Source organism: Amblyomma americanum, chromosome 11, assembly GCF_052857255.1.
Source record: "Amblyomma americanum isolate KBUSLIRL-KWMA chromosome 11, ASM5285725v1, whole genome shotgun sequence".
Taxonomy (NCBI): Eukaryota; Metazoa; Arthropoda; class Arachnida; order Ixodida; family Ixodidae; genus Amblyomma; species Amblyomma americanum.
Window position 1 is genome coordinate 19,125,829 of NC_135507.1, and position 19,278 is coordinate 19,145,106.

The 19,278-nt window shown below is 42.8% G+C and overlaps 1 protein-coding gene across 1 annotated transcript; it reads right to left on the reverse strand.

Annotated features, from left to right (window-relative positions):
* Positions 1 to 3,400: 3,400 nt before the first annotated feature.
* On the reverse strand, positions 3,401 to 17,626 carry LOC144110898 (pleckstrin homology domain-containing family J member 1-like). Its single transcript, XM_077643967.1, has 7 exons — positions 17,381 to 17,626; positions 15,856 to 15,941; positions 15,294 to 15,372; positions 13,320 to 13,410; positions 12,201 to 12,264; positions 10,852 to 10,948; positions 3,401 to 8,908 (listed from the first exon to the last, which is right to left on the reverse strand). Exons 1-7 carry the CDS (start codon positions 17,472 to 17,474, stop codon positions 8,877 to 8,879), a joined length of 543 nt encoding a protein of 180 aa, XP_077500093.1. The 5' UTR covers positions 17,475 to 17,626; the 3' UTR covers positions 3,401 to 8,876.
* Positions 17,627 to 19,278: the final 1,652 nt, after the last annotated feature.

Below are 19,278 nucleotides of genomic sequence, written 5' to 3' on the forward strand. Positions count from 1 at the left end.
GAGAGGCGTGTAGTCCACCTTAAGTGATATCCATATCTGTTTTCAGAATTTCGAAAACGTCAGCTATCGCCCTACTGACGCGGGTTCGAACACGACCGCGGCGGCCGCGTTTCAAAGGAGGCGAAATGCGACAGGTTGCGCGATGTCAATGCACGTTAAAGACCTCCACTACGGCGCCTATTTCTTCCTATTTTCTCTCAGTCCCTCTTTTATTCCTTCCCGTATACAGATTCAGGTGTCCGCCGGGATGATAAGATAAGATAAGATAAACTTTATTTTCCATCAAAAAAAAGATGGAGGGAGACGGGGCTAAAAGCTGCAACCGCAGCTTGACTGGTCCCCGCCCCCCTATATGAAAACGACAGGTGGCACTTGACAAACATTTAACAACAAAAAGCATGTCAGAAGAACAGTCGTTTTGACACGACTAAATGAAGAAATGCCTATTGTAACAATACATGGCAACAAAACATGAAAAAAATAATAATAAAAAATAATAAAAAATCTCAGGAAGGTACATTGAACATGGTTAATTGAACATGGAATTTGAACATGGTTACCGAAAAAGTGATACATCAGATTTCACGACTAACAACAGAACATCTCTATGAATTATACAATATTAATAGCGGTTACATACAGTTTGCGTTTTATTGAAGAAAAATATTCTTAAGCTGCGTAGAATTCAGCGCTAAAATGTCTACATCTTCAGACAAATAGGAGTTTAAGACCGAAGGAATGCGGTGTTTTAGGGTTTGTGCAGCGTAATTTGTTCTGCAGGAGCCAACTTTCCAGTATTCTGGATTTCTTGTGAAGTGACCTGACGAACTTTTAACGGCTAGTTGTGCTAATTTTGTTAGGATTGTGCTATTTTGCCTCCTTTCTCGAATTAATGCGAGACATAGGTTGTACTTGTACATCTCTTTAATGTGTAATAGGCCCAGCTTGTGGAATAATGGCTGTACATTAGAATCATGGGCAGAGTGTGTAATGACTCTAACTGCCTTACTCTGTAGTCTGCTAAGTTTCTGGATACCGGTCATTGTGGTCGTTCCCCACACGAGTATGCAGTAATTTAAGTAAGACAGAAATAGAGAGTTGTATAGAAGCATCATGACATTTTTCGGTAGAAAATATTTGTTTCTGTGGAGAATCCCAACTACACTCGCGATTTTTGAGGCTATATATTCTGTGTGCTTGTTCCAGGACATCGTTTCTGTAAAAATAACCCCTAGTGTTTTAAATTCGTCGACAACATCTATCTCCGAACCATTCAACTTAAGTCTTAACTCAGACGGAACTAGTCTTGATTTCGCGCGGAAAACGATCGCTTTTGATTTCAGGCTATTAATTATTAGTCCATTGTGTTTTGCCCAATCACTTACTTTAGCTAACACGGAGACAGATACTGCGCCATTTCCTTTAATATAATAATAATAATCGGTTTGGGGGGAAAGTAAATGGCGCAGTATGTCTCACATATCGGCGGATACCTGAACCGCGCCGTAAGGGAAGGGATAAAGGAGGGACTGAGAGAAGAAAGAATAATTGTTTTTTGGGGGAAGGAAATGGCGCAGTATGTCTCATATATCGTTGGACACCTGAACCACGCCGTAACAGAAGGGATAAAGGAGGGAGTGAAAGAAGAAAGGAAGAAAGAGGTGCCGTAGTGGAGGGCTCCGGAATAATTTCGACCACCTGGGGATCTTTAACGTGCACTGACACTGCACAGCACACGGGCGCCTTTTGCGTTTCGCCTCCATCGAAACGCGGCCGCCGCGGTCGGGTTCAAGTCCAGGTACTCTGGATCAGTAGCCGAGCGCCCTAACCACTGAGCCACCGCGGCGGTTCTATTTCCTTTCACCAACAACCAATTTTCAATTTTTTTTTCTATATCCGCGGCAGCATAGCCCCGGCATTCAACGAGGCTGTGAATGTCAGCGGAAGTCAGTTGTCTCAATACCGGTTAAACTGGGACGGTGTCGAATACTGCCTTGTGCTTGATGCGCATCATGTTCCGTAACTCTTTCGCCGCGCTTAAGTGCCGCGTCCTGAGCACGAGTACCTGCAGTGCGCAATGCACGGCACCGCTCCGCCTCGTTAAAGGACGTGAGTGGTCCAGAGTCGCAATGCATCACGCATGCACGGTTAGTCCAGATGCAGCGGCAGCGCGCGCCCTCTATCACGCAGTCCCCCCGTGATCCTTCTCTCCCATGCGCCGACCATTGGAAAGCGCCTTCGACCTCTTCATTTGCTTTCTTGCGCCGCCTTCCCCTTCTCTTCAATAAAGTTTTTCACAAAAAAGTTTTTTCGCCAACGCCCATTCTCTTTCCACCTCTCACTCCTCTGCTCTGCGGAGCCGCATTTCGATGGAGGCGAAACGCAAACGGCGTCCGTGCACTGCTCGATGTCAGTGAACATTAGAGATGCCAAGGTGGTCGAAATTATTCCACCCGCCGCGGTGGCTCAGTGGTTAGGGCGCTCGGCTACTGATCCGGAGTTCTCGGGCTCGAACCCGACTGCTTCGGCTGCAGTTTTATGGAGGCAAAACGCTAAAACGCCCGTGTGCTATGCGATGTCAGTGCATGTTAAAGATCCCCAGGTGCTCGAAATTATTCCCGAGCCCCCCACTACGGCACCTCTTTCATCTTTTCTTCTTTCACTGCCTCCTTTATCCCATCCCTTACGGCGCGGTTCAGGTGTCCAACGATACGATTCAGATACTGCGCCAATCCTTCCAACAAAAACCAATTAATATTATTCTTAAATTATTCAGGACTCCTCCACTACTGTGCTTCTCTCATTCCTTTGTTCACTCCCTCCTTCAGTTTCCCTCGCGGCGCGGTTGAGGTGCCTACCAGAAAGTGAGCCAGTACAGTTTTTCATTTACTGAAAGCCATTTTTGTTGTGTGTGTGGACAGTTTTGAAGCCGTGATAAAAATAAAAGAGAAAGTAGGCCCCACCTGACAGGCTGTGGTACATTTCAATGGTCATGGCTGGGTATCAGCCCGCTAAGACGAGGGGCCAACTTTGGCGTGCCCACAAAAATGAAGGTAACGGGTTCAAGAGGAATTGGCTAGCGCAGGCTGACCACATCACGTAATTCTTCCTACCAAGCTTTTCCTCCACGTTACTGATGACACAGGGTCACGAGACTTTGCTAGGTGGTACAATTTCTTTCGGACAAAAAACCCAATATCTCAGGAGTGTCAAGCATTAAAAGCTAACATCGCAAAAGAAACGCCATACCTACCATTCACAGCAGGCTATCTCAAGAGAAAACAGCAGTACTCACTGCTTCAATTGCACAGTTGCAGAGCTATTGCTTGATAGAGACTAAAAAAAAAAAAGACCCAAGGCATGCTGCACTCACAGCTTTCCCAATAATAGAGAGTGAATTAAGAAGACAACTGCAGTAATTCTGATGCATTTATTGGTCCCAATATAAAAACACTTAAAAGCGTTCTAGGTTAAAAAACACTGAGATCTAGCAACTCAATTCAACAATGGTATTTCTTTCTAGTTATAACTGCACCAAGTCCCAAAATCAACATTTTGGTGAGAACATTGGGTGGCAAACAGTGCCATACAAAAGAAAAAACTTTCCTTCATTCCCCAATGTAAACAGAAGTGGAAGAAAAATCGAACCAGGCTTCCGATGATCTAGAAAATTCTAAGAAATCTTAAATTCCCAATATTTTGCCCTATTTACGACAGCTGAATCTGACAAATTTAGACTACATTCAATTTACATTCAGCTAATGAACGGACTATAATTTGTTGTAATCCTTGTTTTCTAAATATTTCCTAAGAAATGCTTGACGAAAATACTGTGTTAAAAAGTCGTGAGTATTTTGTTACCTTCTTTCTGAAGGGTTACACACAATACAAAGATTGTCTCTCTTATTCACATTCCATATAGTGTGAATCCAAAGGGAAGCACACTAAGTAAAAGTTACGAATGTGAAAATTTTCAAATCTTGCTGCTGTACTGCTTTCTGAGGGACAGTAACCTGTTCAAGCAATATGGCAGTCATGAACAACACTACATCCGTCCCACTTGTACATTCAAAATACTGCTACATTAGCTGCTGTTATTTGTTTAAAGCACCCCTACCACGCAGGCACTGATAATATTAACTTATAAGCCGTCCCTTCTCATCGCTGAAACATTTTGTTAGGAAGTATAATATCTGTAAAACAAAAAATTATGGCACAATGCTTGCCTCCACAATGCTGCAAGTGAACTTGCAACAGCAGAAACTGATAAATTTTTTTGTACAATCTTAAACTATGTAATACTAAATGCTTCTGCAGTCATTTCACTGCAATTGGTACCACATGTAGTGGCACGCAAGACTTGATCTCCAGTATAACAAGATTAGAAACAAAGCGAACCCTGCTATCAGTGCCAGCTTTGAGAAGTTTCATTAATATCATGATAAAATCAACTGCACTTAAAATCAACATATGCCATAATGATTAATGCATTTTTTAACAGATCATTCCTGAATTTTCTTTCCCTTCTATATTGTGGCAGTCACTTGAAATAAAATTCGTTTTCAGGGAGTCTAAAAAGCTGAGTGTGCACAGAGGATTTGCTTTGATAACAAGAACAGAGGTGAAGAGCACTTCAAGAAATACAGTACCTTCTTAAAGCATAAAGATAATGTTGCCATTGACAACAGCATTCTCCTTATAAGCCTATACCAATGTACCAGAAGGCCTGTTTCCAGGAGTGACAAGATTTGATGCTGATGCTGCCAACTTTGCCCCCAAAGGTTGTGCATACAATATACATCTTTTTTAACATTAGTTGATCTACAATAAATGCTATATTACAGCAGGGTGCCATCAAAGGCTGCCCACAGACTACCATCACAAGTGCTTTCAAGAGGCACATATAAACAAAGGCACAAAACGCGTTCACAGATCACTGGCGTGGAGACTGATTCTCAGTTACAGAGACGCCAAGCACCAGCTGGATCCACAGATGGATCCAGCTCCACAGGTATACCCCAGTGCCATGCCGAACGGAATGTAATTACGGTACAACAGACTGATCACACTGCAAGCCTCACCATGGCCCCATTGGCACAGAGAATGCTAGTAGAAAGTTTCAAATTGTAACTGTGGCTGGAAGTGTGGCTTTGAAGTGATGATTGGTTTTACTTTTTTAGAGATAAGAGTCCGCTGCAAAATTTTCAAGTTCATCAATTATCAATTTCATCATGTGTGTGAGGGCTTGTCCTCTCATACAGCTCCCACGAATAAAATTTGCTACAATTTACAACCTCTATTTCTTACAGGGGAATCTTTCGTATATACAAATGGCACAAAGCACACCTCAAGGAACACCACCAGAATGCTCCAAGCCATAGCGCAGGCTAGACTCGGCATCTGTCACATTCTTGCCTCCAGAATAAAAGAAGAGTGGCGAGCTGGTGAGAACCGTAGGCACTGCGGCCGCCAAGTAAACAATGCTCTTAGGCAGTTAGCTCAGTCCATTAAATGGGGCAAACAAAGCCACTCTGTCACATTTGTAGTCCCAGGCAGCACTGAAGTTACTACTCTAATGGATGAGCATGGCCCATTTCTGCAGCGGCTTGAGATGGGCAAAACTGCTCGTGTACCCCCTGTACCGTGTGATAAAAATACCATTCCATAAAAGAACTGTGAAATCTTCATGATTATGGTTTAGTGAACACATCAATGCACGATGCCTTGCTGTACTACCCAGTATGCAGGTGATTCCATTAAAGCAGAGATAGTGAGCTCTGATGGAAAAAAAAATTATGCTGGAAGGACTTCTAAGGTTGGTTAGCAAAATGAATTGCAGCATAATACAAGGTGTTGCACAATAACTGGGGCGACTATAGGCACTCCTTGTGACAAAACAGCCTTTCCTTTTGCAATCAGAAATCAGACAGAAGAGCCAGCTGGTGGTGATCTTTGTTTAGCACCATGTTTGATGGCTTTATCTGCCCGCTTTCTAAGCCAAATGCAAGATGCTTACCAGCTGAGGGCCCAAACCACAGAGTGATCATGAGAAAAAGCATTTCATTTTCGAAAGAGAATAAAAAAGTTGCAAACTACATGACCAAACTTCTTAACGATGAAAACAAGGCAAGGCAAACAAACTGCTTTACTGGTGCTATAAAGTTTTCAAAGCAGGTTCACGGCTGAAAATGCCCAGGGGCAGATTTATGGGCAACTTTTGGAGGGGTGGTCCTGGAAGCACAACCACATCCTGGACCTTAAGTATAATAAAAAAAAAGAAAAATGAGGCCCAATGTAGAAAACTGTTCAAAGCCCCGAAGGCAGGAAAATCAGGCCCTCCTCCCTGCCCTAATTTTTCCCTTCAAGCTCGTTCATAGACCAACCCATCTGGCTGCACCATGTTATGCAAATCTTGGTAAAATGCAACTAACTATTGCTAAACATACACGCAATAGTCAGTTGTAGTCAGGAAAAGATTTGAGGTGCCTCTCAAATTTGCACAACTGTTTTTTTGTGCTTAAAATTTTGCCGAAAGCAGCAAGAGCAGTGCTGCAAATGATGCATAAAAATTTTTAGCAGCCTTATGACTGGAGAATATGCCTGTTTAGTTATGTACCGATGAGGATCCATAGAATGTAGAAGAGCTCTTGTACTACCCAGATGGAAAGAAACGCGAACAACCCGGCGCCAACACGCTCCGCTGCTTCAATTTCTTTTCACCGCGCTTTTACTTCGGTGATAGCAAAAAGACCCTAGACTCGTCCATGATACATTCTAGGGCGACTCTAATGTCTTTTTGTACCACCCAGGTAAAAGCGCGATGAAAATAAATTCCAACAGCGGGGCATGTTGGCGCCGGGTTGTTCACGTTTCTTTCCACCGAGGTAGTACATGCTATATTAGCCTGATAAACTATGCCCCTCCTTGCAAAGATTACAGGCAGCATGCTGGCAGACAACAAAAAAAAAAAGCCACTATGCTAAGCATATGGGTGCAGTCTTGCTTCTCTGTAAACAAACTAATAAAAAACTGGGCCAGTATAACACAATGATTCTATTTCAGTGTCAATCAAATTTTGTTTTTCCCCGCTTTTTCATTGCCTCAGGATATAGCATGACCCCACTAATGCTGGGCTTGAGCACATAATTAGTGGTGAACACAGTCCATGGCAATGCTTAAGCTGATGGCAGAAAATCATGAACAAAAAATAAACCCCTTGATTTACTTCATTAAACTTAATGCGACGTAGGTGCGCTAGCACAACCTGTATGTACCCTTCGCATAGGTTACTTATGATGGTTTTACAGACAATGTAAGCGGCAGCTGGCGCGATGCGGTTGTGTTTTTATTTGGCTGCAGCTGCTGCAAAATGGTTTGCCTCATTTCCACTAAGCTGCAGCAGACGCAATTCCCTCTGTACCACTTGGCTGCAGCTGTCACGCATAGGTTTTGTCCTTTCCATGTAACTGCAGCTGCCGCGAAGCCAGTTTTCCTCCTCCATCAGGACACAACGGATTTTTTTCTAGTGACCCACATCCTGCTAGAGCAAAAAAAAAACCCTCTAAGCACTGCCGTCCACTACCTGTTGCCTGTCACCCTCCCTTTGTCTTCCTTGTCCTCCCTCTCTCACCCTAAGTCAAACCTCGATATAACGAACATACATATTACGAATTATTGGTTATATCAAACTCTTTGCAAATACTTCTGACAACCACATGCAACTTCGACTTTATATACTGAACATGGGTGGAACAGAAACGGATATATCGAACTGCTGAGTGCCACACAGTGCCCGTTCGAATGGCAGCACTACACAAGTGATTGGTGGTGATGCGACTGCGTTAGCGCCAAGGTGTGCACTTTAATCTCGCACTCGCAAACAGCGGCGTGTAGGGTTGTAGTATGGCAGTCAGCACGCATTCACGCCTCTCGCATTCATCAACGGTGCCCTGGAAGCACCAGCGCAGGCGGCTGTAAGCTTGCAGTAACAACCATGCGCTCATGTCAGCTGACATGCAGGTGGTGAAAACGGCGCTAGCGTTCGCCATGGTGCACCACTTGCCACGCGACACGGCTGTGATGCGGAGAAGCTACCATAGCTGGCGCTTAACCTGCACTTGAGGTGCTGTGCGGAAAAGCCAACCAAACATGGTCTCTTTTTTTTTTTTTTGCGGAACAGCCGTGAGTGCCTTCGAAACGCTGTTGAAACCTGGCAAAACGTCTCTCCGTTTCTCTAGTAAGGATCATCTGAATCGCCGTCCCTTCAACGACTGAATTTTGCCGCTACTGTGTGCATTTCTGGCAAAATTTTATATTGCGAATTGCGGCTATATCGAACTAGCTTACGATTTTTTACCTGTTTGTTATAACGAGGTTTCACTTAGCTTGAACAAGATGAGAGGGCAACAGAGAAGATTAGAACATTGCAGAGGCTGTTGAAAAATTTTGTTCCAGGTGACATGTAATATACACTCACTCATCACTTCATTGAAGCCTGTAACAGTAGAGAAGCTAGGCATTTGGATAAAGCAATTTACAACACTTCAACAATGCCACAGGATGATGGATCAGAAGGTAAAACATTTCCACATTTTTTACAACAATTAATATCAACATCAGGTGATGCAAAGTTTGAACACTCGAGAGCAATGTCTCGGCAATCCTCAGGCACAAGTGGTTCAAAATCAAAATGTGAATGTGGTTACACTATGGCATGGAGTGCCGAAGCTTTACAGGGCGTGATATTCCCTGAGAACGGCATTGATGATCGATAAAAACCAGCTTGCTGTTACTTGACTCGGTGTGTGACTTGTGCTGTGCTGGCTACGATGATGGTGATGCGCAGAGGCTGTTCTTTGTGACCTAGCGACAAACAGTCAGTGCCATACTGTCGTTCTCTTTTTGGCATCTGCAAGGGTGAATGACTTTGATCAGTCGAACATCTGCTTTGTGCTAAATGGTCAACGGTCACCTTGACTGTACAGTGCAAAATATACCTATTACCTCTATTCATTTATCATTCCATTATCTTTATCCAATTAAGTTTGTGTATAGTTCAATAAAGATACTTTGTACTAGGCCCTAATTCGTGCCATATGCCTTCTTTCCTGCATGTTTTGTGCTACACGGTCAAAAAAAAACTTCAGTCACCCGCAAAACTTTGCCTGCTATGCATGAATACAGGCCAACTTCATTTACAAACAGAGACAACGTTAGCTCAGGAGTAACACAAAAGAACGCTATTAGTACCAACACTACCAAGACAATAAACAATGATACTACAAAAACTATGAGAAGCAGCTAAGTAGATTGCCTGACACTGCGTGCACGTGGACAGCACACTTGTATCCTATACAAAATTAAGACCTCTGACCAATTATTCCAAGGCTCCACAAAGACACAGAGACAGTAGCAGAGAAAGGCACTGAAGTTGAGTAACGAGAAAACAACACTTAAGGCCTAAAGCAAGTGAAGTGGAAGAGCCCCTTGCTGTGCCACTGACAGAGTTTGCTATCAATAATGGGCACGGTGACAGTTTCATTTCAACATAATTGATGTCTTGGATGTGTGCAAAAAAAAAAGCAAACGTACTGCCTCAAATGCGAAAGACATACATTTCATCACCACTGCATGCACCACAATAGTTAGGTGGTTAAAGTGTCCTACCAATTAGCATCAGAATGCAAGTCTGATAGCTGGCTACATTTTGTCCAGTGCAAAATGCAAAAGCACCAATATACTCATGCATAAATGCATTTCAGTGTGCCTCTGCTGGCCAAACATTTCATTATGGTCATGCTCATAACAGCCCATAATGCTGTTCTCAGGTGTAAAGCTTCTGTTACACCATCAGCTTCGTGGACAAAGTACAACCATAGTTCTCAACTTTATCATATCCACTAAGATATGCTTCTCTAAGTTTACAATGCCTAGCTGCACTGATCAGTGCTGCCAAAGCTGACGATGAATTTTTATGGCACAAGGGCATCTTCAGCCATACAGCCCCAAACACTTGGCGCCTGGTCAACATGGTCTATTACATATGCTATTGTTCAAATTTCTAAAGGTGTAATAAAACTAGCAGAGGTGCAAAGGAACTAAAAGTTGCAAGTACGTGAATGATTCATGGTATATCGTAAGAATGATAATAGCGTACAAATGATTAAAAAAGGACAGGGTGCATACAGCCAGAAAGAACTGTCAAATGCTGCTGAACCTAAGAATGGTCATTCAGTCCATAATGGCAAAGAAAAGTTGGATGATGAACATCTTTTCTTCACACAAGTCAGAAGAAAAAATCTTAAGTCATTGCACCTGCTATTCCTTGCTTTTTAACAGCTTCCGCCACATCAACAGGTATGGCTATTTAATGCCCCTCTTTTTTAAATACCTTACAACTTATGAAAGATCCTCAACTATGATGAAGAAAAATAAGACAAACAAAATTTAAGATTTCCTGCTTTGCTGTGTCAATGGTACATTCAAAATGAAATTCAAAATGAGAAATTCGTCAGTCCTCCCTGCATTGCACCGTTTCCAGCAGAAACAACTTTTTATACGAAAGGTTCCGAAGAAAAAATTTTGCAGTAAAACCATCCAAATAAACAAGCGAAGGAGCAAAGCAATGCTTTATTAGCACAAACCTCCATTCCCCAATGAGGACGGCACAGAAGTGCAACAGCAAAAAGCATATTTTACAACACAGTTCTTTCTGAATAAATGAAACACGAAATGCAAAACAAAGCAGTCCGAGCAAAGCTAACATGCCAGCCCCATAAGTGCAGTGCAGCATGTACAAACCATATCTCAAGCAAGCATGTTACCGCGATTTCAAAAAATGTAACAACTTGCCCGCTGAACTTCTGTTGCTTTCGGGTGCTTTCTGAATGGCCTGGACGCTACCAGGCGCATTACCGTTACGGCGGCTGAAGAATTCTGCCAATGGGTCCTGGAAAAAAGAGCACACAAAACATCAGCACTGCTGTTCATTTGAATAATTAGCCCCGTCATCATCATCACAGCCAACCATGTTACAATCCCTGCACAGCAAAAGGGCTCCTTGCACTGTTGTCTCTAATCAGAAATGTCTTGCATCAACCACATCCTTCATGCATCAAATTTCTTAACACACCTCATCACTTCACCCGATTCTGTACAATTCTCCACTTACGCACATGTTCTGTCAAAATCCACACCCTGTAGTTACTAAGACACATGGACTTAGTTTTGAAGTCACTGAAGCAGCCATAAGGAGGGAAGAATTTCTCTGCTGTCACAACAACACAATTTTCACTGACCTATATGGAGTCAATTACCTGCAACAATGAGACTATCTGGTGGATGGCACATTTCTCTAATGTGTGAATGCTGCACGTCACCCTTAACTCCTTCCTTACTACACCATAGGCCATTGGTCATATATGATAAGACATTTTGAACCTGCCGCCAAAAATTCCAAGACTGCACTCTTGGACAAGCTGCACCATCTAGTATGCCTCCATAACACCATTTCTTTGGTTTCAGTTTTGTTTTTTCGTTTTGTAATGCGAGGAGGTGATATGAAAATGAAACTTTGACCGGACATAGTCCTCGCACATCATGGCGTCCATTTCGGTGCACGCTTTAAAACGCTGCAAATCTCAGGACTCCGCTTTGTCTGCGACTGATTTTATCGGCAACTCAGCAGCGAGTCCGAAGATACTGCTTTTTTTTGTTGGGATTCCGTTCAGATATCAGTGACAACGGTAACCTGCCCGGAACACAGGAGGCTGCGCTTTGGTTGTTAGTTTTGTAACGAGAATATTATTCAAGATAGAAGTTTGATTTTTTCAACAATAGTGGCCAATAGAATAACAAACATTTTGCATGTTTCAGAAAATTCTTTGTACTTTTTTTCTCTTTTTAGATGCAAACATGTTTTTACAAGTTCTGCTCAATTTTTTCCTAAAATCTTGTTTTTGGCAAATAAATTTTCTGCTGCAATGCACAACTTGTTATTCAGTCTTATGTGACTAACAAGCACATTTATTTAGCTTTTCTTTAGTGTATAACATTATATTTCCAATGTTGTAGCTTTTACAGAAAAAAAAGGCTAAACCTACAAAAACAGTCATTTTCCCCATGGCAAGGAATGAGATAAAGAGGAGTATTGTTCCAGAGGCTCAGGAATTGCAAACAAGACGCTCAAGTCCTCAACTCACTCGTCCAGTCAGTTCCAAGATCTTCTGTTGCATGTACACCAGGCGACCCCGCTGGTACTCATAGCTGGAAGGGAACAGAAAAGGAGTGGACCACAATTAATTTCACCATCAGCTTGAAGCAAGCACTACATATAGTAGCACACTGACAAGGTGATCAGAAACAGATATAAGCTGAAACAGCTAAGCTGATAAGCTGAAACTGCAAAGCTGGTAAGCTGATAAGCTGAAACAGCAAAGCTGGTAAGCTGATAACCTGAAACAGCACAGCTGATAACCTGAAAAAGCAAAGCTGATAAGCTGAAACAGCTAAGTTGATAAGCTGAAACAGCTAAGCTGATAAGCTGAAACAGCTAAGCTGACAAGCTTAGCTTCTTTGTAATGATCCGTAAAACATTACTATGCATGCATCACCATATCATATTCACCTACAACCACTAAGTAATTTATAATCGAAATATTTCTCTCACAAGTTTCATTTTCGGTTTTAACAGCCGAGTGATGGCTATAACGTCAAAGGTGAGTGAGCATAGGTCACATCAAGCCTGAGCCAAACTGCAACGTAATTGCTGCTTCTTCACTTGCTCTGATTCCGACTCTTGAGGCAGGCTGGCTTTAGCATTATAGTGAATTAAAATGATGAAGCAGCGATTATATTGCAGTTTTTCTCATGCCTCACGTGACATATACTGACCTCTGACATCACAGCCATCGTTCAGCTGCTGAAAGCGAAACTGAAACAGACGAGAAAAGAAGTGAGATAAATTATTTAGCAGTCCTAGGCGAATACCATGTGGTGATCCACATATACTAATCTCATATGCATCATTACAAAGAATAAAACATGCAACCAAAAATTTGTTGCCTATATTCCTTTAATTTGTGCCTACACAATTTCAACATATCTAGTACATATCTAATAATGTAGGCAGGTCCCGAAGCTCCACATGCGCTAAGAAGGGCATGCAGTTGTGGAGGGCTAGGACTAATTTTGACCACCTGAATTATTTAGAGTGCACTGACACCCCACAGCACATCACTTGAGTTCTTCTTTCATTGCTTATGAACTCACAGAAGAAAAACTCCAGCTCTACAAGTATCGAATGTTCACAAGACAATTACCTGGCCTGTTGTAGGCAGCTGACCCATTCATCACAGTGTTTCTGTGTTGTGCAGGTAAACAGATGCTTCCGATCTGCATCATCGGAGAATGCTAAAAGAAGCGGACCAGTGAGAAAAAAAAAGAAAGGCATAGAAAGATCACTATGCACCAGAACCTCTTTTGATAAAGGCATCTGAAACATAAAAATTATGCTTTCAAAAAGTTTCAAGCCTGCTAACACATTTCAGCATTAAGCCACAGCTCTTTACGGGTGTGAAGGCTATGTAGCCCATATGAGAAAAAACTTCCTCAGGACAATATGCAAGCTTGTATTAAAAACAACCAAGTCACAGCAATAACACATATTTAGAGCCACACGTCCATTGCAGGTTTCGATCTGACCTGTGCTCTCTTCTGTCCTTTGTAATTATGCATCCAAATGTGTCGACCCTCCACTTAAGAGGTAAGCAATTAGCAATGTTGCATTATTAAAGCAACTCATTGTCAGACAGGATCTCAGCGAGGAGCCCAGGAACACTCTGGAAAGCTTCAAAAGTGCCCTGATGGTGTGTGCTATGAAGAAGCAGACGTGCGTTAACAGCTTTGTAATACTTGCTTTTTAATCATAAGCAGTGAACAATGACCAGTCAACGTAAGTCATGTGAACAGGAAACTATGTTTGTACACCTTGCGGGTGGATAAGAAGCATTACTTCAAAAAGTCCTTTTTGTGAAATTGTAGCTCCTGCAATGTCCACAGCAGTCAAACTTGAAGTTCAGGTGCAGTCATGGTACAGAAAAATGTGCCATGCACTTCGTTCAGACCCTGGCGAGGAGGACATCTCCTGATGGTGCAGCCTGCATTCGGCCCCCTCACTGGGAGACCGTTGCATTCTGAGCATTCATATTATTTTTATGAAGTGCAATGCACGGAGGCATCATGCATTTTACTTCCCCCCCCCCCCCTTTCCTGCTCCTCTGTTCCAACCCACGACTGTCCTAATGACATCCCTGTTCAGATGCGACATTGAAACAGAACAAATAAATATTGTTTCTGCATACTTTACCAGTTCAGTGACTGTAATGTCATCAAGTTGCCATGATGAGAAGACTAAAGCCTGCTGCACATGCAAGTGTAAACACCAGTGATTCCTGCTGCTACAGCGCAAAAACCTGTTTTGAGTAGTCACGGCAGCTCGAGCCGGCACAGTGATAAGATTCTAACAAGTCAGAAATTTTTCGCTGCTATGCGTTGGTCAATCGCTCAATTTGCTCAGTGGCTTGCATGAGAACCAGCCTTAAAAGGTATTAATGTTACTAATGGCTATCACATTCAATAAGCGTAAAAGGCATGCTCCACAACTCAGCAATAAGAAAAAGGTTTGCTCAGCCCTCACGTTAAAGCCTGTGCGCTCAGCAATTAACGAGTGCTAATCCACGATGATCCAAATCATTGTTCTTTTGCTTTCCGTTTACTTTTATTCAACAAGTTACTTCAATGCCTGTGCTTTGGATCAGTAATTCTACGCAGCATGGTAAAAGCAAGCCCTCTAGTCCGAGAGAATACTGTCGGCCTCTGTGCAACACTACTGCTCGACATGGCCTCAGTCTACCTGCTACGAATTCCATGCCCAAGCAGCACCTAGTAATGATAACTTTCAATGCACGTATCATTTAATTAGGAAGAACCAAAATTCTCACCACAACATGGCTGCTTAATTTTGAGTCTGCTGTCCATAGGTACAACTCTGCCCTTAAATTGCATGCTTCTGTAACATGCATAACACATTCAACACTAAAGAATATTTCAAAGAACTCAAGGCATGGCGTGTCATTTACATCCAGAGTTCAGGAACACTGCCAACATACCCCCCACAAAGGGTTTTCTGAAGTGTAACAAGTGCTGTAGGTCCTGCACAACAGGCTTTGATATCACTGACAAAAGTGCACTGTTACCAGCAGGAAAACAAAATTGCAACGTGTCCCTTTACCTACCTATAGAAAACGCAAATGCGTAGTCAACACCTGGTTCATGCTGAACCTTGCAGCACTCGATGACAAATAAGCCAACAGGCTGGAAAAGGAATATCGAATTAAATGAACAAAATGCAGAAAGCAACTGCCGCTTGTTGATAACAGCCACTGATCAATTTTTTCAGAAAAAGAAAAAACAATTTAAATTTGCAATTAGCTCTGTTCGTTATACTACACGGAATTTTCACTTTTTTCAAAACATTTCAGGCTTTTCCTTGTCTCCAAAGCATCCAAGAACGGAACCATTTGATGGAAGACAATGAACACGGCCCTAGAGGAGTGGAAATCAGTGCCATTAGGCTAGCTTTATCACATTGTCTTTGCAACCAGAGCATCCTAGCAGACTGCAAAATAGACAATGTAGTAATGTAACTTTTGAAGCACATGCAGCTCTTTAAGTGCAAAGGAATCTTTGCATTACATATAGAATAACAATGTATAATGACACCAAAATTTTCAAGGTAGAACATGTTCACAATTAGAGAAGCTCTGCATGCAAAACAATAAATTGCAGTGTACTTACCTCCTTCTCAAACACTCCTCCATATTCATTCAACCGAAAGTAGAACAGCAGGTTTCCTTTCAACTTGAACCACCGTTCCTTGAACACTGAGGGGAAAATAAGCGCACACATCACCAACAAGAGAAACACAAACAGCCTCTGATGAATCAGAGGAAAAAATATCAGCACCCACAGTTAAACATTTGCTTACACAGAGATCCCTTGCCACATACAATGCTTATCTTTCAGTAATGCAGTAGAGACCAATGTTATCTGCAGTGTGACAAACACTTCTGTTCACAGTTCTAGCCAGATGTGTTCATCAAGGGGTTACTTACGGAGACTATAGTCAGATACAACTCAAGATCAAAGCGGCTATTGCCTGTCAAAGGACCCTCTGCTAGCCAGTGGTGCCAGCTGATTTTCATCAACCTGCTAGCGTGACAGTGCAGGGAGCAGTGACAGGACTATCCCCTTTCATATGCCATTTCCTGAATTGTCACGCTAGCAGGCCCATGAGAACCAGCCGATGCCACTGGTTGGAATGGGGTCCTTCGATGAGGAAAAGCCGCTTCATTCTTGAGTTGTATCTGACTATGGTGTGCAAAATTCAAGGGTAACAGTATTTAGATAACTGTGCGGAAAAACGTTCTTTTGGTAGAAAAAATATTAGTGTGGGAATGAAATGCCTCAGAATCGCGCAAACGCTCCGAGTACGTATAAGTTATTTTTTGCACTATACTTGGTTTGCGTTTGTGAATACAACACTTATCTCACTCAGAAACTCGACGTCACGAAAACGCTTTCAGTGCAAACGACATTCACACACAAGTTGATTCGGATTTCGAAACTCAACGACCTCATTTTGGCGGCAACAGCGCTAAACATTGTTGAAATTCCGTGTCTGTTGGATCGGCGGTTGGAGCGGTGGAGAAACACCTGCGGCGACACTGCTTAGAAGCGGAGGCAATTATAATGTCGATGTCAACCTCGTTCTCGAAGCTCTTTCAATGGAGGATAAGTGAATGTAGAATAAGTGAACAGCGCACGAAACCAACTACGGCTGATATCAGCGCAAGTTTCGTGGTGTGCTTTTCGCGCTCTTGAAAGCGACCCTTCAGACATCTCCGTTTTCAAAGACCTCTCGCATTTCACAAGCAACCAAACGGCCGCGGCGCTCCGTCACAGCGTTTCGACACGGTTTCCGCCGTAGACTCCCCGATGCTGACAACGAAACGCAGGGCAAAAGAAAACAAAAGGACATCCAGCGGTCTTGCCTGACGTACGTCAGATGTCATAAGTAAAATAACAATACCCCAATAGTACGAACTGCCTGTCATGCAGAAATGAAGGCTGTCACAGCAGCAGAATAGGCTCTTAATGAGTTGTTTTTTTAATATGACAGTAAAAACGAGAATGCAGCAAAAACGGGCCAAAACGAAGCACCAAGGAACTTTCTGGGAGAAGTAACCTTACCTGCCCCCGTAACAGAAGCGAAAGTATCAAAGCACACGTTTAAAATTTCACCAGCAACGGACGGTCGCACCTTCTCTGAAGGAGAGGTTCCGGTGGTTCAGACGCCCTTCTTTGTCGGCAGCACCTGCGGCAAGTGTTGCCATCTCTTTTTCGTTGAACCGCATGGTTGCTCCGGGCCTCGCGAATGGAACTTCAGGGGCAACACGGCCGTTCAGCACTGAAGAAAGGCGCAGTGCGCAGCGCTTACATGACGAACTAGTGAAGGGGCTCGCTCTGCGACGTTCGCTGCCTGCTGCACATCGCCATATTTGCCCAGCGTTGCGATGATGATGATGGCGACGCCAACTAAGCTAATTTTTCTAGCGCTTCTTAAAATTAAATATTAGTTACAAAACGAATTAAAAAGTTCTGAATATACATTTTGCAGTTAGATATAGGTTATTGGTTATTTTTGAGGGCAAGGAGAATTAAAGAAAAGCGTAGTTGGGAAGCGAGATGGTGTCACCACCAATCCTGACGGCATTTCAGATTTGAGATCACTTATCTGGCGCGCAGATTTGAACTTAGGTATTCTGTGATAGTAATCAGCCATGTATGTTTCCATAATGCGAGATCGGTACACATTGATGACATAGCCTAAAGTTTATTTGTGATCCTTGGTCACAGCTGCGACGGAGACTCGCCTTCAAGCTGTTACGGGTGCTCCATAACTAATGTTCACCACCGCGATAAGCACGGCATTGACTTATTAGTGAGCCCTTTGGCAGAGCTAGTGATGATCAGATGTTTCAAACACAGTAGCCCCAGCTGTAAATTGAGGATGGCTATGCAGGCCAGACTACTCCAGCGCGTCAAACTGCTGCAGGAGCAAATAATTAAAATTCCAACTTCGCCCTTACATATTTCATGAACACATCTCACCCTAATAGCAGAGTATTCCGCGGATGACCAACCAAGCTGAGCATCCTCCCCCCTCTAGATAAGGGGAAAAAGCAAAAGAAGAGAGTGAAAAAACAAAGAGGCCACTGCAATGGTCTTTGTAGGATGCCCATGTAACGTTAGAAAGCATATATCAGTCCTAACTCAGATTTCCTGAGTTACTGCGTGGCCTTATCGACGGCTCCACTGTTTGAACCTCTGCCCCTTGGAGGCACTATGATGCCCGTAGTCTCTTGCATAAGAAGGCGCAATTTCGGTGAGTTTCGCCACCAAAAAACATTCATCTCGGCAACGCATTGTAAAAGAAGTGTTCTAAATTAATTTGACAGCAGTGAAAGAACGTCATTGATGTGTAGTGAATGGTCATTGGCTGCAATTACTGCTTTGATGTACAGAGTGCAAAGTACACACACGTGCGTAAAACCATGTTTATTATTAATATTTTTTAAAGAAGAAATGCAATGTCTTCATTTTCTGCTGGAAATTGTGCGTCCTTCGTCTGGCCCTTATATCTCGCGTCTGTTGTGGAATCACTAGAAAATAAAAGCGTGTCAATGTTTGGAAAAACGTTTCGATACCTTTATGACCGATAATATACACGACGAACTCGGAAGAGCGAACTATCCAGCGTTTGTGCTTCAGCCTAAAACAAAGCGCGACATTGATATCTATGTACGTGACCGATAGATAGACTCATCAATTGAAGTCAGAAAAAAAAAACCGGTATGGTCGGGGCTGCGTGCACTGTTTCCTGATGCAGCTTGGCATTTTTATTTTTGACCACTTATTAAAATCAGCACACAGCACGTGCTGCGACGCAGCATTCTGTTATCTCATTTTTTATATGTGATTACCATCGAATCGGTAGATCCAGAAGGATGCTCGGGGGCGCAAACAAAATATCTCGGGCAGGTTTGACAGGGTAAACGTCAGGACCCTTTACTACTTACACAATGGAGTGCGCCGATAGATATCCTAAATGTTCATAAATATCCCTAGAAAGGAGTGCAATAGAAGAAATTAAACCGC